Source organism: Gekko japonicus, unplaced genomic scaffold (assembly GCF_001447785.1).
Source record: "Gekko japonicus isolate JY-2015 unplaced genomic scaffold, Gekko_japonicus_V1.1 scaffold2966, whole genome shotgun sequence".
NCBI classification, from domain to species: domain Eukaryota; kingdom Metazoa; phylum Chordata; class Lepidosauria; order Squamata; family Gekkonidae; genus Gekko; species Gekko japonicus.
In genome coordinates this window covers 11,206-36,406 of record NW_015169268.1, presented here as the reverse complement: position 1 = coordinate 36,406, position 25,201 = coordinate 11,206, and the positions used below count along the sequence as shown (strand labels likewise).

General features: G+C 49.7%; 1 protein-coding gene across 1 annotated transcript in view; it reads right to left on the bottom strand.

Moving 5' to 3' along the window:
- ARHGEF25 (Rho guanine nucleotide exchange factor 25) overlaps nucleotides 1-19,923 on the bottom strand; it is a 116,133-nt gene extending 96,210 nt beyond the window's left edge. The window contains exons 1-2 of the mRNA XM_015416537.1: nucleotides 19,805-19,923; nucleotides 13,389-13,563 (exon numbers count right to left, since the gene is read on the bottom strand). Of these exons, the coding sequence (XP_015272023.1) occupies nucleotides 13,389-13,563; nucleotides 19,805-19,900 (271 nt within the window). The 5' untranslated portion in view covers nucleotides 19,901-19,923. The remainder of the gene's footprint in view (nucleotides 1-13,388; nucleotides 13,564-19,804) is intronic.
- Between the last annotated feature and the right edge of the window lie 5,278 nt (nucleotides 19,924-25,201).

Genomic DNA, 25,201 nt, shown 5'->3' with positions numbered 1-25,201 from the left:
ACACACACTTTTGCCTAGGGCATCTGTGCTCCAGAAGTAGGAAGTGGAACAGGGACGCGGGGCAGTTTGTCTCCTGTGGCAAAGGTAAGGGACTCTCAGGGTCCGTCCATCCCATGATGAGTTAGTTTTCCTCATTTTGGGGGGTGGGGGTAGTGTTGGTGGGGAGGAGGGGCGGGGCAGCTGAAAGCAGCTTTAATTATTACACATTTTCTGCATTCCTCCCCCCCAAAAAAAAAACAATTGCATGGAGGGAATATGAATAAAGCCAACATGTAGATTGTCACATGTGGGGAAATTATATATGCCTCTGTTGTGTTGCGTGGTCTCCCAGTGTCTATGGGTGTACCCATGCCTTCAGAATGTTTGACCATCCCTGCTGAGTGAGTCCATCTAGTCCAGTGCCAGGTTCCCCACAATAGCTGGCCAGATGCCCTGAAAGGCCCACAGTGGCCTTAGCCTCCTCCTGCTGCCCCCATCTCCACCCCCACAGAAGAATGGAGTCCCATTTAGATAGTCTAACAGCTATTGATGGACCTGTCTAACCTTCATGAAGTTGGCTGGTTCCCTTTGAGAGCCATTTAAGCTAGCAGCAGTCATTAGATTCCATTGGCAGAGAGTTCCAGAAGTTAATTATGCATTGCCTGAAGAAGTCCTTTCATCTATCCTGAATCCATCAACATAGCTGACTGCTCCCGCCCCAAGCCTTAGTATTTTGAAAGAAGGTGGGAGAAGTTCTTTCTATCCACTTTCTCTCCAAATCAGGCATTGTTTTAGAAATCTCTCTGGGGCCCTCCCAGTCATGTTGTCTCTAATATGATTTCACAAAGAATGTGCTCCAACCACGTGATTATTAGGGTTACTCTTGTCTGCACCTTTTCCAATGGTACTTTTTCAGCTGCCAGGACTGTACGTGGTATTCTAAATAGAGCCACCCCTACAATACGATACTGTCCCACTGAATTCTCTCACCCCCTTTCCTGACAGACCGGTTTATTTAATATTTATTTAATTCATCCGTACCCTGCCTTTCTCAAAGCAGCTTACTTGGTGTTGTAGTTAAGCGCGGCAAACTCTAGTCTGGAGAACCAGGTTTGATTCCCCACTCTTCCACATGCAGCCAGCTGGGTAACCTTGAGTCAGTCACAAGTTCTCTCAGAGCTGTTCTCTCAGAGCTTTCTCAGCCCTACCTACCTCACAGGGTATCTGTTGTGGGGAGAGAAAGAGAAGGAGACTGTAAGCCTCACTGAGCGAAGGGCGGGATATAAATCCAACTTCTTCTGCTGCTTCTTCCTCTCCCCTATTTTATCCTCAGAACAACCCTGTGCTGCAGGGTAGGCTGAGAGTGTGTGACTGGTCTAAGGTCACCCAGAGAGCTTCCATGGGGATTCGAACATAAGGTCACCCAGAGAGCTTCCATGGCATGGATGGGGATTCGAACAGCAGTCTCCCAGATACTAGTCTGACACTCTTCACCACTACACCGCACTGGTTTTCAGATATAGCACAAAGGCGCTCTCTTTCTTTTAGCACATTAGAGATGGTTACTTATAAAGAAGCCCCTCCCTCCAATGTTGTACTACTGCCACATGTTAATTTTTTTTCTCCAGTGAACTCTAAGGAATCTCATTCATCACCAGCAGGTGCTTTGGAATGGCATGTGGGAGAGACTCCCTGCCAACGTGGGGCTGGCCAAGCCCCTACCAACATTTATGTGGAATAGAAATTTCAGCTGTGTCAGATTCTCCAGCTGGGGCATTTCATCCCATATGGGCTACACAGCAGGGCTCTCAGCCCATGGATCTGGACCTTCCAGTAGGCGGCGGAGGCCCTACAGAGCAGCCATTTTTTGTACTAAATTTTTGGAAGAAACTGCCAAGTAGAGAGTAAGGGTGCCATGCTGCCTGCCTCTCTTGGCATGGATGCTGAGAAAACCAGCTGAGCAGCAATAAAAAGGTGACTTACACACAGGTTGTTTCCCCCTGTTTGAATGCTGTTGGGAAGTGGGCTTTCCTTCTGCTTCTCCACAGCAGTGTGATGCTTCTGCACAACTCCCGGTTTCCCCCCCCCCATCTTATTTATTTATTTATTTATTCGATTTATACCCCGCCCCTCCCTCAGGAGCAGGCTCAGGGCAGCTTACATTAAAAATTCAAACACATAAACAACAATTAAAACAATCTTACCTGTCATCTGTTCGAAACCTCCTCTGCAGCAATGTTTTTTTGGGGTGGAATTGCAGCAAAGCTGGGGAGGCAATCACGTGGATGGAAAATTCCAGATCTTCCGAGTTCTGCCAACACTGGCACCATTTTTGCCGTCTCCCACAAGTGCCAGTCTCCCACAAGTGCCATTTTCCTAATCACTGGAGGGCTTTTCCGTGTTTTTTTTTTAAATCAGCAATTCAATATTGTTAAACATTATAATGTTATAGCCATTCTATGAGGTTTGCTGAATTCCCCGTTTTTTCATGTTTAAAATGCATTGCAGAGATACACCTTCCCCTCTTACATCTGTAGTCACAACAGGGTCTAGAGACTTACTTTTGTTTCAAAGTGAAAGCTGGGAATTCAGAGAACCCAGCAGACAGATTCCTTTTACATTATAATGCTATAACGTTACTCAATTGATGATTTAAAACAAAACAAAAAAACGTGGCGGTGGTGGGAGGAAGGGCAACTGCTAGAAGACTGGGGCAAGGAACATGCTAACATGTGGAAGGTCCCATTGCCACTGCGCTGTATCAGCAGCTGCAGCAGCAATGGGAAAGCCACACAAGTCTGCCCCTTGTGTGGAAAACAAGAAAATTACTCAGTTGATGATTCTTCTATGACTCTGACCCTTGGCGTGTCCCTCACTACAGTACACCCCTGGTGCTTGACTCGCGTTTCCAGTTCCTTAGGCCTGCTGCCCTGGTCTTGGCCTGGACCCTGGTGAGCTATCTCTGACTCCTCCGCTTCCTGTCACATGACCCTCATTTGGTATAACTTCCTGTCCTAACGTTTTCAGCTCAGGGGGTCCCATGCTCTGTGGGAACCTGGCCTGGAGAGGTTTAAGGCCGCTGCCGTAGAGTTCAAGCAGTTAGACAGAGAGTCCCATCTTTTACACCTCTCGTCATAACATGTTAGCTACCGGAACATCTGCTGAAAGATGGTGCCTTACCCAGAGGCACTGGCTCTTAGAGTCAACACAGATCAGTGGCGAGGGTGTTGGTCTGGAACCGGATAATGTAGGGGGGTTAAGCAAGCAGAGTCTGAGAGAGCTTTTACTGTTCGGGCGGCAGAAGCAGCTAAGGCTGTTTCTGGATAGAAAGCAGAACTGCTGGCCACTGGCCCAAGCCCTTGGAGGAACAAAGTACTTCCTTTGGGACCTTGATTCTGCAGGCCCTAAAGGGACTGGCGCCCACCCTGTTCCAGGTCAGTGGGCTCCTATGCTGGTTCCACGCAAGAGTGAACTTTCTCCCTCCAAGCTGGAAAAAAAGAGACTCTAGGCAGCAAAAACTGGAGAACTGAGTAAGGTTGGGAGACCCTGGTCTCATTCCTCTTTGGCTGTCAAGTCGATGAAGCATGGCTGGGTGCCTGCTTCCACTTTTCCAGCCAACGGAGCTGTCACTAAAAAGGGGCTGGAGTATTACTGTATTGTTTTCCGTTATTCCCGGTTATTCTTAGGTACTTTTTTCTATGAAATATTAGTCGTTCCATGAATAAAGTAGATGCTCTTTCTTATCCTTCTCGTCATTTCTCATACTGACTGTTGCAACACTGCCTGGCTCTTCCGTCTTCCTCTCTGTCTCCCTTCCAAACGTTTCCCCGTCTGTTTTCAGTTCTTCCCAGCTCACCTGATCTATTCTGCTTGTCGTTATGGTGTTGCTCCTTATTTAGTGTTTCCGATTTTGGCTCCCATTTTGTTCTCTGCAAATCCAAAATTACATCCTCCGTCCCCTGACTGCGCCCTTTCTCTCTCTTGACGCTCCCCTTCTACTGTAAAGCTTTATCTCCTGCCTGGCTCTTTCCCAATTGTGTATTTATGGCTCTGTCCACACAGCCAGAATGCTGCATGTTGCCTTCATTGGTACTGTAAACATAGAGGCATTCACACGACAGTTTTGTGCGCACTTTCCTCTTGCACGCATCATTGTCCCTGCATATTTTTTCCCTGCCACACCACAAGAGAGCTTTCTGAGGGCTGTTTTTTAAGAAGGGGTAATTGCTACATCATTATAGCTTTATAGCATTATCTTTTTTAAAAAAACTCCCCCTGCTGTAAACATATGAAACTGAAACAGATCCTTGGTCCACCAAGGTCAGTATTGTCTACTCAAACTATCAGGTCTTTCTCATCACCTACTGCTACCTACCGCCACATTGTTGGGTGATAGTGAGATATTGAAAAAATGGTATTTAGCAGAGATAAGATAGCCCAGCAGTGCCTGAGTAAAATAATTCAGACTGAGAGTCCATGTGTGATTAAAATATAAAGTTTTTACTAAATTCTAGCATGGGAAGGGTAACTGGGATGAAAATAACAACAGAGCAAAATCTACTACATCCTTACTCTACAAAGACAAATCTAGAAGAGAGAGATTATGGCTGCTCTTCTTGTTCTTCAGAACACCAAACAAAGATGGGAAGAGAAGCCATAAAATGGTAATACACCTTGACACTTTAGTCCAAATCAAATTCCTAGATCAGGGAGAAAATTCCTGGGCTTTCTACATCTAAAGAACATTGGTTACATGAGAAACATGTGACTTCCTGTGAGTAACACAAACAAACATTTAACCCCAGATATACTGAGTGTTTTCAACTTGTAATACCCAACACACATCCTTTTAACTGGAGCTGCTGGGGATTGAACTTGGGACCTTCTGCATGCCAAGCAGAGGCTCTACCACTGAGCCAAAACCCCTCCCACGTATAGTGCAACAGGGAAAACTGCTATCATGAAGGGCTGACAGAAAGAAAATGGCAGTGATTTAGGCAGGAACCAGTGTTACTGTGAGCTAGCTCACAGTTTTTTAGCCTCCGGCCCACACGTTTTTGCCTTAGCTCTGGAAGCATGGCTCCAGGGCAAACTCATTTATGCAGTAGCCAAATCGCTCGCTCACAGCTTTAATGCCAGTAGCTCACAAAGTGGAATTTTTGCTCAGAACAAGACTCCACAGCTTAGAGGGAGCATTGGTAGGAACACTGAAAATTAGCAGTTTCCCATCCAGACAGCATTCTTGTGTACTTGGACTGTGTTCTTTCAGTAAAAAAGACTTTAGTAAACCAGAGGTTTAAGAAAAAGCGGGTAGAGGATGGGGAAAACGTGGGAAAGTGCTTGGTTAAAGGATCATGACCGGTAGATATTCCCCCGAAACAACATTCTGGCTTGGAAACAGAGGCAGAGACAAACATCTCTCTGTGGAAGTTGTTAATTCAGCCCCCTTAAGCAGCAGGTGGGAAGGAAGGCGGCACAGTATGGCCCAATCTCGTCAGATCTCGAAAGCTAAGCAGGGTCGGTACCTGGAGGGGAAATCACCACAGATGCCTCTGCAGAGGAAGGCTCATGGCAAACCACCTCTTCTTCTCACGTGCCTTGAAAGCCTCTTGCTGGGGTCCTTGGTTGTGGCTTGACAGCACTTAGGTCTGCACTTAGGTAAGCAGGAGGCCTCTGTTCCTGCAAGGTTTTTATCATTCCAGATGGGTACACTGTCTTCCTACTGACAGTCATGTTAACAAAGTAATTGAAGAAGCCTTTGGTGCGTTTTAAAATTATGACACCTGGCAAAAAAACAACAACCCCAAAACCCACACTTCTTCCCTTGATCTTTCTCTAATCTTGCACCTTTCAACTCCTCCTCTTGTGTATCTCCTCTTACATAAAACGTTAAAGGACTGGGCCTTTCGTGCTGTTTTATGTACAGTGCCGAGTTTATGTAAGTGCTCTAAAAATGATAATTCTCTGCAACGATATTTACTTATTGCCGTAAGAGATTTACAGGGCGGTCCTAAACAGAGTCCCACTCTTCTAAGTCCATTGGATTTCAATGGGCTTAGAAGGGTATGACTCCGTTTAGGACTGCATGGTAAATCTATTAGCATGCTGATCCCCTTTTTGCCCTCAACCTTCCTGCCAGATGGTTCACTGGCTCTCCTGTTCCCCAGGAAACAAAGACCAGGGGGAGGGGCAGATTTGCCTGAGGGCACCTCATTTATCTGTGGCTCACAAAGTACCTTAAAGCCCTCATCCTTATCTGATAATGAACAGGCCAGCAAAACAATCTGGAGCGGAACACCTAGGGTCCCTCTTTGCTACACTCTAAATACTCATCTGCTCCTCGGGAGTCAGGGCTTCCTTGCACAAGGTGCAAAAGAAAATATGTCTGTCATACCTTTCCTCGTGGCAACTTGCAAAGCATAATTTTTTTTAAAAAAATCATAATTTAAAACTGACAAGGTAAAACCCTTTAAAAAAACCACAAAAACAACCCAAACGATACCTGCAGTTTATAATCCATTAAAAGCCCGGGCAATTGCAGAGTCTCCTAAAGATTTCTAAGGATGGTTTTGTCCCCCCTCCAGGAACTGGTTTCAGAGTGCGAGTTCCGGTGAAGAAGGCACAGATGCTGGTTGATGCCAAGCAGGCTACCTTAAGTAGGGGCTAGCTCCCATAAATGGCAGTCTGAGGACTGTAGTGGGGGCACAGAGATACTTGGGAAGAGGTGGTCTTTAGATATGCGGGTCCTAGGCCATGCAGGACTTTACGGTTCATAACCAACACTTTGAATTGAACTGGCAGCCAATTTAGCGGATTTAAGATAGGCAAGACATGTTCCTATTGGATATCGCTGACAACCAGTATTCCCTCTAAGCTGAGTTCGTGTGAGCTGGCTCACAGCTTTTTAGCCTCCGACTCACACATTTTTGTCTTAGCTAAGGAAGGATGGCTCTAGAGCAAACTCATTTAGTTTGTACCGGCAAGGCGGGGTATGAATTGGAAGTAAGTAAGTAAATAAATAAATAATTTATGCAGCAGCCAAATTGCTGGCTCACAACTTGAATGCCAGTAGCTCACAAAGTAGAATTTTTGCTCATACGACTCCACAGCTCACAGGAGCATTGCTGACAACCATCGATCAGTCTGCCACATTCTGAACCAGCTGAAGTTTCTGGGCTGTCTACAAGGGCAGCCCCATGCAGAGTGCACTACAGTAGTCCAACCACGTTACAAATGCATGAATTATGTGGCCAGATTTGCTGAATATAAGAAGAGGGTAGAGTGGACGAGCCCAGATGCAGATCACTGAAGGCACTTCTGGTCATGACAGCACCCTTTTCATATGGCAAGGTTGGGTCTGTAAGCACCCCTAAGCTCCTGACCTGCTCTGCCAATGCCAGCCCCACGCTCCATCAAGTGGATCCAGTCCCTTTAAAACATTAGCTTTCCAGACCAGCATCACCTCTGTCTTGTTCAGGTTTGGCTTCAGCTTGTTATGCCTTAGCCACTTGACCACAGCCTCAAAGCACCACTTCAGAGTCATAACAGACAAATCTATAGTCTCAGACAATGTATCCCCCCCCCTTAAGAGCAAACTTTGATGATCCCATGTGCATAATGGGTAGAATAGTGAAATGGGGCCCCCACAGAGAACGAAAGCAGAGGCTTTTGCGTATTCATGGGGAAAGCCTCTGGCATGTAGAAAAAGATTAATTTATATAAATATTTTTAAAGCAATCCCCACCAAATAAGCTGATGAAGACTGTGCATGCTTGCTGCCTTCCAAAAGAATGTCAAGGGCAACTAAAGTCCATTAAAGAAAAAAGGCATGGCAAGAAGGGGGGGGGGGAGATGAGAAAATTGGCCTGCACACACTCCTAAGAGCTCACAATATCCTAGAGGACATAAGGCACAGATCCATTAAATCCCCACACACACAACCTCGTCCCCCCCCCCAAAAAAACCCCCATACAACATCAAGATGGATAAGTTTTTTTTAAAAGCTCTAATTCTGCACAGTTCAGGTTCAGAGCTCTACCAGTAACATTCTGCTCACCGAGCCCTGAAATGTAGCAGTCAAAGTTATGGGGCAATTGCCATTCCTGTGCTCGGCAGCTGAGTATGCACAAGAAGCTGCTTTATACTGAATCAGACCAGGGGCATTCATTTCCTGCAGGAGCGCACAGGAGCGGAGCTCCGGCAGTAAGGAGCCCAGGGGGCAGGCACAGGCAATAAGCCCCGCCCCTGCTCCCAGCAGCCCTCAGTTGGGGCCACGAGGAGCATTAAGCCCCGCCCCCTGCTCCCAGCAGCCCTCAGTCGGGCCACGAGGAGCAAGAAGCAGCCAGGTAAATTGCAGAGGGCCCTCTGCGAGGACAGATCTGCACGTTCCCCCCCCCCCAATAGCTAGCAATCCAAAACAGTCCAGTGAAGCCTGAGCAGTGGGTGTTGCCTTCTGACACACTTCTGGTGATGTCAGGGGGTGTGGCATATGCAAATAAGTTATGCTAATGAGTTATGCTAATGAGCTCCTGCCCCTCTTTTTCTACGAAATGACCCCTGAATCAGACTATCAGTCCATCAAAGTCAGTACTGTCTATTCAGACTGGCAATGGCTCTCCAGGGTCTCAGGGAGAGATCTTTCACTTCATGTACTGCTTGGTCCTTTTAACTGGAGATGCTGGGGATAGAACCTGGGACCTTCCGCGTGCAACGCAGAGGTTCTTCTACTGAGCCACAGCCCCTCCCTGATTTGACTTTACAAAGTTATATGCAGAAGGATTTCCCAGATGTCCCCCTACCCCGTGAATCAATACAGCCCCCCCCATTGGCACTGCTGAATCCCCACCCACCCATTTTCCCCATTCCTTTCTACTCAACGGTGGCACAGAATTTGTAACACAGAGACACGTGCAATTTCATCCAGTCCCAACGTCCCTAAACGAAACAGTAGCAGTTAGAAAAGAGGGAGAGATCCATGATGTATAATAAGGTTTGCAACGTGTGAGCAGGAGCATCTCTGCAAAAAGACCGTGGAGAGGCCGAGGTGGGTTACCTGGATCGCTATGACAACGAGTGGTCTTTCTGGAGTCAGAATTTGCCCAGGGCCAGCCACTGGCTGACTCCTGTTAGACGCGCTTCTCTGTTAAGGCTGCTCATGTGGCGTAAAGTAGCAGCAGCATCCATGAGGCAGCTCTCTGCACCATGAGGAAAATCCAGATGGAGGAGAGGGGAATGATGTAAGATGCTTTGGGTCATCATTGGGGAGAAAGGTGGGGTATCAATGAAAGAAGTGAATAAATAACTTGGGAAACCCCAAAGTGTACATGCGGGTTAACCCAATGGGTCAAACATCGCCCATCTGGGACCAGTTTCAGGTCAGGGAAATAAGGGGGGGGGGAGACTCAAGGCCCTTCTCCATGCAGGAACAACTTGCATGAACTGAATTTGGGCACAACGCAAGATAGAGCGGGTAGAGAAAGAAGTACTTTTCTCCCTTTCTCACAATACAAGAACTCGTGGGCACTCAATGAAATTGCTGAGCGGTCGGGTTAGAACAGATAAATGGAAGTACTTCTTCACCCAAAGAGTGATTAACACATGGAATTCACTGCCACAGGAGGTGGCGGCGGCTACAAGCATGGACGGCTTCAAGAGGGAATTAGATAAGCATATGGAGCAGAAGTCCATCAGTGGCTATTAAAGTAAAGGTAAAGGTTCCCTTGCTTGAAAGCCAGTCGAGTCCGACTCTAGGGTTGCGGCGCTCATCTCCGTTTCAAAGCCGAAGAGCCAGCGCTGTCTGAAGACGTTTCTGTGGTCATGTGGCCGGCATGACTAAACACCAAGGCGCACAGAACGCTGTTACCTTCCAACCAAAGTGGTACCTATTTATCTACTTGCAATTTCTTGCTTTCGAACTGCTAGGTTGGCAGGAGCTGGAACTAGAGACGGGAGCTCACTCCGTCATGCGGCAACCCAGGTCTCGAACTGCTGAACTACCGACCTTCCACAGCCTGCAGTTCAGCGTCTTAACCACTTGAGCCACCGCAGCTCCTATTAGCCACAAGGTATAGATAGGAACTCTCGGTCTGGGGCAAGTGATGCACTGTATTCTTGGTGCTTGGGGGGGGGGGGCAAGTCCTAGCCCCACTGCTGGACCTCCTGAGGGCACCTGGTATTTTTGGCCACTGTATGACAGAGTGTTGGACTAGGTGGGCTACTGGCCTGATCTAACATTGGCTTCACTTATGTTCTTAAACAGGGAACTGAGGAGAAGCTGCTGCTCTAACTGTTGCATGGGATGGAGTCCTCATGACTCTGTAATGGGCCATGGTTCCCTGGCTTGCTTCTCAGTCCTGTTCCTCGAGCTGCTATATTTTGTTTACTTTTATTCTTGTAGTCCGCCTTTCTCACCGGGACTCAAGGTGGATTACACAGAATCAGTCAATACAATCAACAACATGGGAAATCCAATAACCAATAAGACAGGGTTTTGGAAGTCTGGAACCACCAGAAAGCACAGCCATACGTATTAACGTGACATGCTAAGCTGTCCAGAAATCACATAAACCGGATCCTACTTACAATGAGCTATACACAGCATCATAGACCACAGACCCCAATCATTTATCCAAGCAAGTTTGTAAGACCATTTTGTACAGCGCAACCTTATTGCTTGTGCAGAAAAGCCCTCTTGAACTGTTCAGTTTTCCTAGAGTGCGGAAAGCCAGGATAGGGGGAGTTTTCCTGGCCTCTTCAGGCAAACCATCCCATGAGGCAGGGAGCCGCCACAGCGGAGAAAGCTGTTGATTTTGCCCACTTGCAGGCTGGCACCTGCAGAACCCCCTCCTGGCACGAGTGAAGTTGTCGTGGTGGAGCACAGGGAGAGAGGTGGTCCCGCAGATAAGAGGGGCCGAGGCCATGAAAGGCTTTGGATGTGATCGCCAATACCTTAAACCGAGCCTGGTGACACATGGGCAGCCAATGGAGCGTCTGCAGAATGGGAATAATATGCACGATCCGTCTAGCTCCCTATTTTGCTCCTTTTGGGGGGGGGGTATTTTTGTATTGTGTGAGTGTGTGTGTGCCCGGAAGTCACCAATGTTCCCTCTAAGCTGTGGAGTCTTGTGAGCAACAATTCTACTTTGTGAGCTACTGGTATTAAAGTTGTGAGTGAGCGACTTGGCTACTGCATAAATTAGTTTGCTCTGGAGCCAATCCCTCCTGAGCCAAGACAAAAATGTGTGAGCTGAAGGCTAAAAAACTGTGAGCCAGCTCACACTAACTCATCTTAGAGGGAATGGCGACCTCTTGTAACTCCTGCTGGGGCATGGAGGGCATTCAGAGAAGTGGCTTGACAGCCTGCCTCTGTCTCCTGGCCCCGGTATTCATCCAAATACTTGCCAGGGTCTGCCCTGCATAGCTTCCAAGATCGGGCTTGCCTGGGCTATTGAGGTCGGGGCGCTCCCTTTTGCTCCCGAAATGGCCCTAAAGCTACCAAGACGAAGGAATGACATCTTGGAGTGACAAAAGGCCAATCCAGTTCGGTCAAAACTGGCCAGAGAATTCCCATTCTCTTTCACTGGCGGGGGGGGGGGGGGGGCGGGGGACGGAACTCTTTTGATCACTCCGGAGAGAATAATATCGATCGGTTACCCGTACTTTCCCCAAGGAGTTCGAGGGTTGCCAGCTGGCCGTCCCCCCCTCCTCCTCTCCCCCAGCTTTTTTCCATACCAGGCCGCAGAGGCAGGCAGCAGACAGGAGAGTTTTTCACCCCATGTTCTAAATACTGTGGGAGTGGAGTATGGGGGGGGGGCGAGGGAAATATGCAGCGAGTTGCCAAGACTAGGAGCATGCAGCGGTGGGGGAAGAGAGGAGTGGGAATCAGTCGCGGCGGAACTTGGCCTCCTGCCCTAACATCAGCACTTGATTCGGCCTCCCACAAGCGATCCAGACGGGAGGGGCTCCGGAGCAGCAGCAGAGCGCATGGTGCGCATCCCAGCTCATTCCCAGACATCCCCGGGTTCAAGATTCTCACTCAGCAGAGCTTGGGGAGGCCTCTGACTGATGCTTAAGAGAGTCACCACTTGTCAGGGTAACAGGGCTGGGTTAGACAGGCAAGGAGTCTGAGTCTGCTTAAGTCAAAGATCACAAATCTCCTGTCTTTTAAATTCTGGCCAAAGGACTGGGAGGGGGGGGGGTTACTTCTTCAGCTTCTGCATAGTTTCATTAACTAGTTCTTTTCCTTCTTGCTCTATTATTAGCCTTTTTTAAAAAAATGCAGGGACCCCATCTTTGGCTTGTCCTTAAAGGGTTAACAATAGCAGTGTGGGTGATTTCAATGACTTGAAACCATGCAGGAGTGAAACGGTTAAGCCCCCTTTTCTCCCACCCTGCATGGCCCCCATTTGGGTCCACACACTGCTGGAATTGCTCTTTAAAAATCCCTGGGGAGGTCCAGTCCTGGGATTGGATCAAGGATCTGTAGATGCAAAGTTTATGGATCTTTACCATGCTCTCCTAGCAATCATAGCTGAGTCCAGGAAAGGATTTAGGAGACTGGTACAGACTAATAGCCATGCAGGTCAGGAGGGTGGGGTGCATGGGGGGGGAGAGAAATCTTTCTCTCCTCCATCGGCTAAACTGTGTAGACAGAAGAGACAGAAAGGCCAGTTTATTCCCTTCCCCACTGCAGGCTCCAAACCTTTGTGGCTGTCAGTCTACACAGTCCCATGACCCTGGGAATAAACCTTTTTGGGGTCAGAAATATTGGATTAAATGTAAAAAAAAAAAAGCCTTGGAAGCACAGAAGCTTTTCACGTTATTCCCAATCCTCTGTTTTTCCTGGTTGAGGGGAAAATGGTTTTCAAACCAATTGCAAAGATGGCCTGAATTCAATGGTAACCGGAGAAAGAAATTTTACTTCCAAAAACAGAACCACATCTTAAATGACATATTCACGGAGGCACATTTAACTGATCATGAACAGATTAACTTCAGAAAGGTTACCTTGCTACAGCTCCAAGCCCAAATATGAGAGAAGAAGAAAAGAGGTCCTATATAAGAGGGGGAAACCAGAAGGCAAGCAAAGGCCACGGGGGCTCAACATCAAACCGATGAGAGGGCGGGGCCAAGTGTACCCCAGGGAGAGAATTCTCTTAACCCTTTCCCTCCCAAAGCTGGCATGGGGGAGCCAGGACAGATCTGCAACTCTTCTGCTAACGAGTCATTTGGATCCAACCCAAAAAGCTTCCAGCACCTAGTCAGCTCTGACAGCTTCCTATGCAACTGCTAACTAGTGGTGAAAAGTTCTCCTGGGCAATCAGCCCCGGAAAATGAAAACTTCACACACCTGCGATAGTCCAAGACGCACAAAGGAGCAAGTCCTATAGGCGGGGAATCAAAACACTTACCTTCTTCCATGGTGGTGGTGGTGGCCGTCGTCTGAACTTCAGCAGCTCCCGATCCCCCAGATTCCTGCAGAAGTGGCTCGTGATGCTGGTCCTTGTTCTCCTTGGAAGCCTCAGCAGTGCTGCTGGCCTGTGGCTGCATCTCACCTCCTTGCTCCAGCGAACAGGGGTCTGGCAGCTGCAATTAAGCACGGAAACAAAGTTCAAGGCAGGGACTGGAAGCCTGCTTGGAACTCGGGGTGGAGGTTGGAAATAGATCACAAGCTGGAAGACAGCCGCTAATTGGCATATTTTAGATGCATGCAATTAGCATAATTTGCAGATCGTTTTCATGAACATCAAGGATGCCAAAACGACAGTTGGCAGAAAAGCTGCACTTATCACGGCCATATTCTTATTCAGAAGTTGTTTCTCTCAAAGGAGGAAAATCTGAGAGCTCTTGTGTATCTGTTGGGCGGGAGTGGGGGGAGACACTTGACATATGAGAGAATGAGAGCCTGGAAAATGTTATGAAAGTGCAGTTATCTTAGCTTGCCTTCCCGTTTGTGAGGCTTCAGGTCTGGTACCCACTCATTCTCAAGGATCTTTGCTATAAGGACTAGACAGGGCCTTTTCAAAGAGTCCAAATGAATAAGGAACCTAGGATTCTCAAGGCTGCACAGAGAAGAAAAGGAGCATTCCTTCCATATGTTGGGGAATGGAAGGACTATTAATGGGCACAGGAACTGGTAATGCAGCTGGGATGAAAAATGGAAAGGAAAGTGATAAAATCCATTCCCCAGAGGGGAATGGGACAGGACTAGCAATGGTTGTGAGCCTTGGCAGCTAAATGGAACTTCCATGTTCAGAGGCAGTATATCTCAAAAATGGGGAACAAGCAAGGCAACCCATGGTTTTTCACGTCCAGCCTACAGGCTTCCTGGAAACATCTAGTTTACCTCGGCTGGGAACCAAATCTGCTGGAAGAAACCATCACAACCATCTAAGGCCATCTTGATACTGAAAGCACTTTATTGTTGTTAGTACTGTTATTGTTTATGATTTTATTGTTTTATTGGATTTTATGTATGGGCCTGTGCCCTCTGTAAGCCGCCCTGAGCCCGTTTGCGGGGAGGGCGGGGTAGAAATGTCTAAATAAATAAACAAATAAATGAATGAATGCTCTTGTACTAGGTGGCTCTTCGTTGTGATCCAGCAAAGCTATTCAGGAGTGCAAATTCCATGTTTCGTAGTGTTTTTCAGAACGGAAGAGGAGAGTCAAAACAAACACCAGAGAAGACGACAGACTAGAGCACAGTTCTGGATATGCAAATTGAAAAAAAGATTTGTAGCCACCAGGTTTACTACAAGATATATGGCAACAGATATAGAAGATAATAGGTAACAATTGCTTTTTGATATATAGGAGCAGGAAAAGAGGAGAACAAGGAACAAATGCTTTTTAACCACAATACACGGATAAACGTAGAAGGCAACGCTAAATGTCCTGCGGGGCTCTCCCCACAACTAGCGTTACTAACCTCCAGGTGGTGCCTGGAGATCTCCTGGGATTACAACTGATCTCCAGACAAAAGAGATCAGTTTTCCTGGAGAAAATGGCCACTTTTGGAAGGTGAACTTTGGCTCCGGTCACACGGGCTGGAAAAAGCGGGGGGGGGAGCATGGCTGTTTGCCCCGGGGCAAAATAATGCGCGGTTGCGCGAGCAGACGTCCCATAGAGGTCCCGTGGAGGTCCCGTGGTTAGGGGGGAGGTGCCAATCACAGGACAATCCTGCGGCGCTGCAAAGAAGCGGGGCTGCGGGGCAAACGGGGTTGTGTGTTTTTTAAAGAAACTAAAGTGTGCACATGCTTCGTTGGGTGCTTGTGCGCATCCGTGGAGACTGGGGGGGGACCTTTTTGTGAGGGGACATGGGCGGGCGCCGGAACTACCACCGGAAACGCAATCAGACGCCCACCCATGCCCCGCGGTTTCCGGAAACTAGTACCTCGGAGGTACTAGTTTTTTACAGCGCATCTTCGGAGTGAAGCCTCGGGTGAGCCACGGGAGCTCTACGCTTCCCAGATGTGGCGGTGAGATTGCGCCCAGAAAATCCGCTTAGCTTCCGTCTCTCTAGCGTGCCTAATGCTCCGTGTGACCGCAGCCTTTGTGGAATTATACTCCATTGAAGTCCCTTCTCACCCCAAAACCCACCCTCCTCGGGCTCCACCCCCAAAATCACCAGGTATTTCCCAACCCAGAGCTGACAGTAAGGTTGCCAGCCTCCAGGCAGGGCCTGGGGATCTCTCCCTTTTGCAACCGATCTCCAGTTGACAGAGATCAGCTCCTCTGGAGAAAATGGCTGCTTTGGAGGACGGACTCTCTGGCATTGTGCCATGCCAAGGCCCCTCCCCTCCCCAGACCCCGCCCTCTCCTGGCTGCACCCCCAAAGTCTCCAGGTATTTTCCAACTCAGACCTGGCAACCCTAGCCGACAGCCCTACCCAAGGTGGTCCCCACACCCTACCAGATTTCATACGTGGATCCTCTTCCACTGTTTCAGCCCCTTTCTTACAACTCAACCTTACCCCCTACAAACATCTCCAGATGACAGCAAGACAGCTGCTTCGCCAGGGCAGTCTTCTGTACCTTTTAGAGACATGCAGAAGAAGGAATTCCATCTGATGCAGCTTCTTACTCTCTCCTTCCCCTGCCACACCACAAGCTGTGCCTGCCCTCTCTCTCTTACGCAGTCCTTAAAAATACAGGAGGGCCTTCCTTTCTTTGGACGGGGTCATTCTGCTCCAAATAACAAAAGGAACCCAGGATCAATCTGGTTAAATTCAGGAGTTGGACGCAGGCCCTACTAAATAATCTGTTCTCAGGAAAACAAACAAGCTGCCGAGTTCAAGCTGAGTCTATAGTAATAAATCATGCCCTTCCCCAAACAGCAGGCTCCACCTCAAGCCGCACCTCGAAGGGTCACTGTCCCACATAGCAACACATCAGCTGCTGGGCCCCTCCAGTGGAAAAAGAAGCTGAGGCAAGAAAGCGCCAGTCCACATCAGGCCCGCAAGCAGACACTTGCCTAGTCACCTGCGGCGAGTAGAAATCTCCTCCAGGAGACCAGTCGGGGAGATTTTTTTAAAAATATGCAAGAACGTTGGTCTTCTCTTTCCAAAGAGCAACACGCTCCTAACCTAGTTATGTATAGGCAGGTGGGTTTAGTAAAACATTGCTGTGAGTTAGTAACAATTTGTGGGCTTAATTTTTGTTTGTTGTTTGTTTTGTTATTTATAGCCTGCCTCCGCCTTTCTTCCTGAGACTCAAGGCGGGATTACAAAGTTTAAATCAAACACAATCAACAGGATGGGACATCCAATGAAACAGGGTTTGCTCTGCAAAAGTCTGAAAACAAGAGAAAAGGAAGAAGAAGAGGAAGAAGAGATTGGATTTATATCCTGCCCTTCACTACCCGAAGGTGTCTCAGAGCGGCTTACAAACTCCTTTCCCTTCCTCTCCCCACAACAGACACCCTGTGAGGTAGGTTGGGCTGAGAGAGCTCTGACAGAAACGGCTCTTTTTTCAGGAACAGCTCTTATCAGAACTACGGCTTGCCCAAGGTCATCCAGCAGGTGCAAGTGGAGGAGTGGGGAATCAAACCCAGTTCTCCCAGATTAGAGTCTGCACACTTAACCACTACACCAACATTCCCCAAGAAATACAAAACTCTGCCGCATAATCTTCTACAGGCTCCTTTAATAATGCAGTGGACTTCAAATTCTCTCACGACTTTAAGGGCCAAATTAAACAAGAGACTGGTAGATCTGTACCCTGATTTCCAGTTTTTAAAAATCAGCAGTGACAGGGTCCCTGATTCAGATCAGGCTTAAGACACTGGGAATGAGGGGGATTTTTTCCAACCCCAATTGGCTCCCCAGGGCCACTATTTGCCTGTGTGTGAACTGTGTGCTGCATGTGTCTTTCCTAGGGCTGCCCGCTTCCAGATGGTGGCTGGAGATCTCCTGGGGCTACAACTGAGCTCCAGGTGACAGAGATCAGTTCCTCTGGAGAGAACGGCTGTTTTGGAAGGTGGGCTCTATATGGCGTTATACCTCACTGAAACTCCTCCCTTCCCTAAACCCCACCCTCCTCAGGCTCCACCCCCAAAGTCTCCAGGTATTTCTCAACCTGGAACTGGCAACCCCCCCCCCCCGATGGAGCACATCACAGGCAGTGTTCCCTCTAAGCTTTGGAATCTTGTGAGCAAAAATACTATTTTGTGAGCTACTGGCATTAAAAGTTGTGAGTGAGCGATTTGGCTGCTGCATAAATTAGTTTGGTCTGGAGCCATTCTTCCTGAGCCAAGACAAAAAAATGTGTGAGCCGGAGGCTAAGAAACCATGAGCTAGCTCACACTAACTCAGCTTAGGGGGAACACTGAACAGGTCTGGCCAGCTTTTTGATGTCAACAAAACAGCACGGGGAGGGGGACAAGCTCCACCTCTCCCATACCACAGCCCCGATCTGAATCTAGCCCCCCTGTTCGTGCTGTTTACCAATAAAAAGGCTCAGGAGATCCAATCATGACTTGCTCAGCTTTTCGTCTAGCTTGACTCCAAATGTGGCGTTGAGTCGGGAGGGGGAAGGACACAAATTTTGGTGTTGCAGACCAGCCAGCCTTGATTTTGTGGTCGCTGCCCACACCCTCCCTTCCGCCCTGGGGCATGCATACAGGAATTTGGAGAGAGGCAGGGTTTCCTTTCCCCTGCAGTGCGGGGAAGGTAAGAAGAACCAACCAGCTGTGGCTCGGGAGAGGCTGGAGCAGTTGCTTACCTTCTCCCAAGTGCAGAATGAATGACAGCTCTTGGTGGTGGTTGGGGAGGGGGGAAGAATCTGAATGCTGCCAGGCATTTTTGCTCTCTAGAGGTCTCCTGCTGGGACACTCACCTTTGGCAAGCAGATCTCTAGGCGCCAGCCCTCTCCCGTGCCATTTGCACACGGGGATGGACGCTATGAATGCCTTCTCAGAAAGCCAATGCTGATTTTTTAAAATGCGCATATATATTTGAGCCAGCGCAAATGCTGCTTCTGCATTTCTGGCACGGAGACATCAGAAAGCCTCACTTAATCAAAACAAAATCAGGCCTCCCTTTCTCAAAAGCCCCCATTCCGACAGAAATACAGCACCATCCTAAGCAAAGAGGCATCCATGGGCTTGGAAGGGTGTCGTTCTGGTTCAGGCGGCACTGTGAGTTTCCTGCCCCATGCAGCTCCCGAGAGGTCTTAGCCCATATAAATCTAGAACACCCCTCTAACAAGCCAACCTCTGAAATACCCTACAACCAGCCTCTAGAGAGCACAGCGCCACAGAGATCCACGCATTTTGAGAAACCCTTCAGGGACTTACCAAGCTCCTCCAGTGCAGCACTGTTAACTCTAGGAAAATGGGAGATTTCCAAAGCCACAAAACCCCTAGCATTTACTTTTCCATTAGAGAGCCATACCCATCCCACCCGTCAGCACTGTTCAACAACCCACCCCCACCAGCCCTCTTTTTTCCCCCTTCCTGGGCTGTCAAGCAGAAGGGGGTGGGAAGGAGGCCCAGCCTCCCCCCACCCCCATCAGCAAAAAGATCTGAGTTCCAGAGAAACAGGAATCTCTCTCTCAAGGCTATTTCGACATCCTTGCCTCCTGGGGCGGTAAAAAATAACATACAAGAAGAGATGGGAGGGGGCTCCTGGGGGAAACTCACCCCGATGCCTAAGGTTCTCATCTTACGCTGAAGCAGGGAAAACATCGCAAGAGGAAAGAAGTAAGAGCGCTCTAGCTCTCCCTTGCCCACAACGTCGGTGCCGGAGGGGTCTGGAGGATCCAGAGAACTCTAGAGGGGTATGATACACCTTTGATCTGGGGCCAACGCAGAACTTTGAAACAAACAAACTAAAAATCCCCTTTAATGGCAAAGGGCCCTCACCCAAGCCTCAGCCATGGATTAGTACTGAATGCTTCCTTTTGGATCCACAATGTGCTCGCTACACAAGGGGAAACCCCGCTCGTAGAAATATTGTCATTCCTACACAAATTTACAACCATGCTACCGCAGGGCCACAAATGACAGTTAAGGGCTCTGACAGGATGTTATCTCAATTCCTGGAGGAACCATAACCCACTTCTCCTCAGATCTACAACCCAGGAATCACACAACTGCTCCTTTCCTAGGATCACAGCTGCCTCTCCCACAAGATGCTGCCCTCCCCCATCCTAAGGCAGGCCAAAAAGAACAGTTAAACTGCCCCAAAACTGCCCCTCGCAAGGCTCCAATCGTCCCCAAATCCTCCAGTCCGTCTAGACTCCCCCCTTTCCTCCTACTTCTTCCTCGGGGAGTGTTCTGTGTCGTCGTCCCCCCCCCCGTGCCTTGGTAAATATCCCTTTACCCTTACCCATTGTTGGCTGGGAAGGGCCAGCGAGGTCAGGATGTCCCCCATGGCCCCCAGCATCTGGTCCGTTCGCCCCCCAGCCTGTTGCGGGGCTTTCATGCCGCTGTGGATCCCCGCTCACCTTCTCCCACCGCCTTCGGCTTCAGAGCCAGAGGCGTTGGAGGGGCTGGGAGGAGATTGGGCACCCTGCCCACATGCTGGGTGCCGGGACAGCCACGGGAAGGCCGGTTCCCAGCCAGCCAGCTCCAACTACCATAGCTTCCCTGATACGAGCGGCTGCCTTCCAGCCGCTCCCCACCAGGCCTGGGTTCTGAGCCCCTTATCTCTCGAACGTCTCCCTTGTTTACGCCAGAGGAGCCTGCCTCCTTAGAGATAGTGATGGATTACGGGCAGGGAGGGGTAGGCAGGGCACTGGGCGCACACTCTGTATATGGAGGGAGCAGATAGTGCAGTTGTAAGGGGGTTGGGGGCAAGCCAGAGAGCTCAAGAGAACAAGAAACGGGGGGGGGGGGGTTTGGAAAACAGGTGCTCTGTGATATGGTACAGAACTTAAAATGCACTTTTGTGCTGACAGAAGCTCTACTGCTGGAGAGAAGGAGTAGATACCCCGGACAATAACATCGGGTTGCAGTTCCCCCCTGGCCACTAGCAAGGGAAGGGGGTCAGGTACCGTGGGCAGCACGGTGTAGTGGTTAAGAGCAGAGGAACCGAATCTGGTGAACTGGATTTGATTCCCCACTCCTTCTCCCCAGGAAGCCTGTTAGGTGACTTTGGGCCAGTCACAGTTCTCTCAGAACTCTCTCAGCCCCACTTACCTCACGAGGTAACTGTTGTGGGGAGAAGAAGGGAAGGAGATCGTAAGCCACCGCAACCCTAGAGCTAATGCAGCACAGTGGTTAAGAGCGGTGGACTCTGGAGAAGCAAGTTTGATTCCCCATTCCTCCCCCATGTGAAGCCTGCTAGGTGACCTTGGGCCAGTCACATAGTTATCTCAGAATTCTCTCAGCCCCATCTGCCTCACAAGGTGCCTGCTTTGGGGAAAGAAAGGGAAGGTGATTGTAAGCCACTTAGAGACTCCTTAGGGTAGAGAACAGTTGGGTATAAAACCAGACTTTTTTCAGCTAACTGTTCTCTGGGTGGACAGAAAGGAAGGCAAGTCTCCAGAGCTGCCATTTTCTCCAGGGGGAACAGATCACTGTAGTCAGGAAAACTCCAGGGCCCACCTGGAGGCTGGCAACCCTAACCCATGAAGCAGGAATGTTCCTCCCTTTCCATGCACATATCCGCAACACTTGAACATGGATGCACGCGCACACAGGGCATTGCATTTGGACCCCCAATAATCGCTTTACTTTTAAATGTACACAATAGAAAGTTTGAGTCCAGTGGCACCTTTAAGACCAGCAAAGTTTTATTCAAGGTATGAGCTTTCGTGTCCGTGCACACTTCTGAGGAAGAGGAAGAAGAGTTGGATTTATACCCCGTCCTTCACTTGGAGTCTCAGAATAGCTTACTCTCCCCACAACAGACTGAGAGAGCTCTGAGAGAACTGCTTGAGACAACAGCTCTGACAGAACTTGTGACTGACCCCAGGTCACCCAGCTGGCTGCATGTGAAGGAGTGGGGAATCCAACCCGGTTCTCCAGATTAGAGTCCACCGCTCTTAACCACTACACCAAACTGGCACACGAGAGCTCATACCTTGAATAAAGCTTTGTTGGTCTTAAAGGTGCCACCGGACTCAAACTTCATTCTGCTGCTTCAGACCAACGTGGCCGCCCACCTGGATCTATCCACATTACAAAGCTGCACCGGTTGGATAGGTCTTAAGATCTCCACCCTGCGTCAGACGTTAACGCCGTCCCATGTGACACACACTTTCTCCTCAATTTCCACATGTGCGATGCCCGATTAAGGCCAGGACCATGGCATTTGTGAGGAAGGAGCTTTGGCCTTCCCTCCTGTGCCATTTCCCCAACAAGAGAGAGTCTTAGTGATGTTGGAGCCCTGGACAAAAATCCAGGATGGGCCCCCCAGAAAAACACTGCCAGTTAAAGCAGGCAGTCTCTAGGTGGGGCCTGAAGACCTCCCGGAATCACAGCTGCTCTCCAGACCACAAAGATCAGTTCCCCTGCAGAAAATGGACTCTGGCGGATGGACTCTATGGCATTACACCCTCTGTGGTCCCCACCTCCCCCCCCCCCACTACCTGGGTCCAAGCAAGGGGTGGACCTCACCCCATGAGGCAGGTGGGAGCTGCTGCTGTTGCCACCAGAAGCTGGCTACCCCAGATGGGGTGGGCATAAGGAGCTGCTGCCAGCATGGGGCCCAGGCCAGCTGCTTCCGCTACCCAGTGGTCACCCCCATCTGTGTTCCCTACCTGAAATAGTCCCAGGGAGAGACTATGGCATGTATTAGGGATGTACAACAGGCCCAATAGCGCCCCCTAATGGTCCCAGGCTTAAGCCCCTTCTGCATGTGCATTGCAGTGTTGATCTTAATCAGCCACTACAACACGTGCAGGAATTGAAGAGAACACGCTGGTCTTGTGTGCCCATGGTATGTCCTGACACAGCGTTGGGACCCTAGACCCAATGTACATACTCCCCAATATGCTGAATGGCTTTATTTTCAAGTGAGATCAACAGAAGACTGCTTTGTGATACACCCAATGATCGAACGGTGGATGCTTTCCACAAAACAGAACCAGGTTAGGAAGTGCATACTTTGGGGGTAGGGAAGCCACCGGTGACCTCCTCCCCCAGCAGGCAGAGCGCCATGTGGTGATCCCTCAAAGAACAGGAAGGCACTAATGGGGTCCTGCAGGGCTTTTTTTGTGGAAAAAGCCCAGCAAGAACTCATTAGCATAATAGGCCACACCCAACAGCAGAAACTCATTAGCACATTAGGCCACACCCCCATGGTACCAGTAGTGTGGTCATCCAGCCACACCCATCTTTTGCTTCTTATTCTGTTTACCTTGTTTGTTGTCAAAACCCAGGGCCTTTTTTGGTAGCAGGAACTCCTTTGCATGTTAGGCCACACACCCCTAATGTAGCCAATCCTAATGAGTTTCTGCTGCTGGGTGTGGCCTATTATGCTAATGAGTTCCTGCTGGGCGTGGCCAACTCGGGAGCCAGCCGGAACTCCGTTCCTGTGCGTTCCTGCCCAAAAATAGCCTGGGGGTCCTGGGACAGAAAGAAATTAGAGCATGAGAGGGAAACACTGGGAAGGACCCTCTGCCCTCTTGTCCAGGGTGCCACCCTTCATTTATTGCACCCTCCCCTTGACAAGCCAGCTGAACCAGGTATGGGCCCAGGCCGGTGTCCCGTTATCATCTGAAGAACAATAGCCAAGCTTAGCTCAGTTTGCTCTCTGCTGCTCGCAACTCCACCATTGCTGAAAGTACTTCTGCTGCATAGCCCAGTCCCCTTCGCGTTCACTTGGACGTAAGTCCCATGGATATCAACAAGACATACTCCCTAGCAACTGTGCGTAGGATTTCAGCTCTATCTTTAGACCCACGGAGGAGGAAAGTTATCCAAGTTGCTCTCTACCAGCCCTACCCCGATGATACGGGGACGCCACGCACGTGTTCACCAAACCGCCACGGAGATCATCCTGTGCGGCCTTCCTGCAGTTATGCATGGTCATCTCACCTTTGTCCCTGCCTCCTGTTACAGGGTTGCCAAGCCCCAGGTGAGGCCTGGAGATCTCCTGGAATTACAACCAATCCCCACACTACACAGATCACTCCCCCTGGAGAAAATGGCAGCTTTGGAGGAGTGGATTTTATGACATTATATTCTGTTGGGGTCCCTCCCCTAAGCCCACCCTTGGGTTGCCGGGTCCCTCCTAACCACCAGCAAGGGATGGGAGGGCAGGGTTGCCAGATCCAGGCTGGGAAACTCCTGGAGACTTGGGAGTGGAGCCTGGGGAGGACGGGGACCTCAGTGGGGTGCAATGCCAGAGAGTCCACCCTCCAAAGCATCCATTTTTTCCAGGGGAACCCGATCTCTGTAGTCTGGCGATGAACTAGGGATGGCAGCCTCCAGGTGGGACCTGGGGATTCCCCAGAACTACAGCTCATCTCCAAACAACAAAGATCAGTTCCCCTGGAGAAAATGGATGCTTTGGAGGGTGGACTCTGTGGTACTGTACCCCCCTGAGGTCCCCAACCTCTACCCTCAAATCTCTAGGAGTTTCCCAACCTGGATCTGGAAGTGCTAGTCTCCCACTCAGCACTAGCGGCGGGGAGGGGGGGCTGGCAACCCTAAGAGCTTTAATTCCAGGGGATTCCCCAGGTCCTTCCCGGAGGCTGGCATCCCTAGGCTCTATTCCTCCAAAATCTCCAGGAATTTTCCAGCCCAGGATTGGCAACGCTACTCCAACAGGCCTTCTCATCACTGCGCAAACCCTCCACGCCCCCTGCAGCATCTCTCCTTATGGGTCCACTCAGGGCTATTTTTGGGCAGGATTGCACAGGAATGGAGTTCTGGCTGGCTTCAGAGTCGGCCACGCCCACTACAGCCAAAACCTCTGCATGTGTGGCTACAGAGGGAAGGCCTGGAGAGCGACACACACACCCCTGGCGACTTCGAGGGAGGCAGGCCAGGGGAGCCATGGAAGGATCGGGGAGGCATTAAAATGCCTCCCCGTGCCTCCCCCGCCTGTCCAAGGGCCAGCTTGCCTGGGCTTTCTGCTGTTGGGTGTGACCTATTATGCTAATGAGTTCCTGCTGGGCTTTTTCTACAAAAAAATCCCTGGGTCCACCAATGAGAGGAGCTGCGGTGGCTCAAGTGGTTAAGACGCTGAACTGCAGGCTGTGGAAGGTCAGTAGTTCAGCAGTTCGAGACCCAAGTGTGCCGCATGACAGAGTGACCTCCCGTCTCTAGTTCCAGCTCCTGCCAACCTAGCAGTTTGAAAGCAAGAAATTGCAAGTAGATAAATAGGTACCACTTCGTTGGGAAGGTAACAGCGTTCCGTGCGCCTTGGTGGTTAGTCATGCCGGCCACATGACCACGGAAACGTCTTCGGACAGCGCTGGCTCTTTGGCTTTGAAACGGAGATGAGCACCGCAACCCTAGAGTCGGATTCGACTGGCTTTCGAGCAAGGGAAACCTTTACCTTACCACCAATGAGTGTATTTGGGGTTCGAAGCCAACCCATCAAATCTCCCCGCCTCTTTGCATGAGCAGCCCGGTAGGGCAGCCCCCTCAGTGGTTCCTTCTTCTGCCCGCTTACAGTTTTGCAAATACGGTAATCGGGGCTCCCCTGGGACATTTCATTTCCTGTAGTTTTTCATTCCCACTTTCCAAAAAGACAAAACACACATTTCTGGAGCCAAAGTGTTTGAGCCCCAGCCATGGGAGAGAGAGAGAGAAAAAGAGAGGAGAGGGG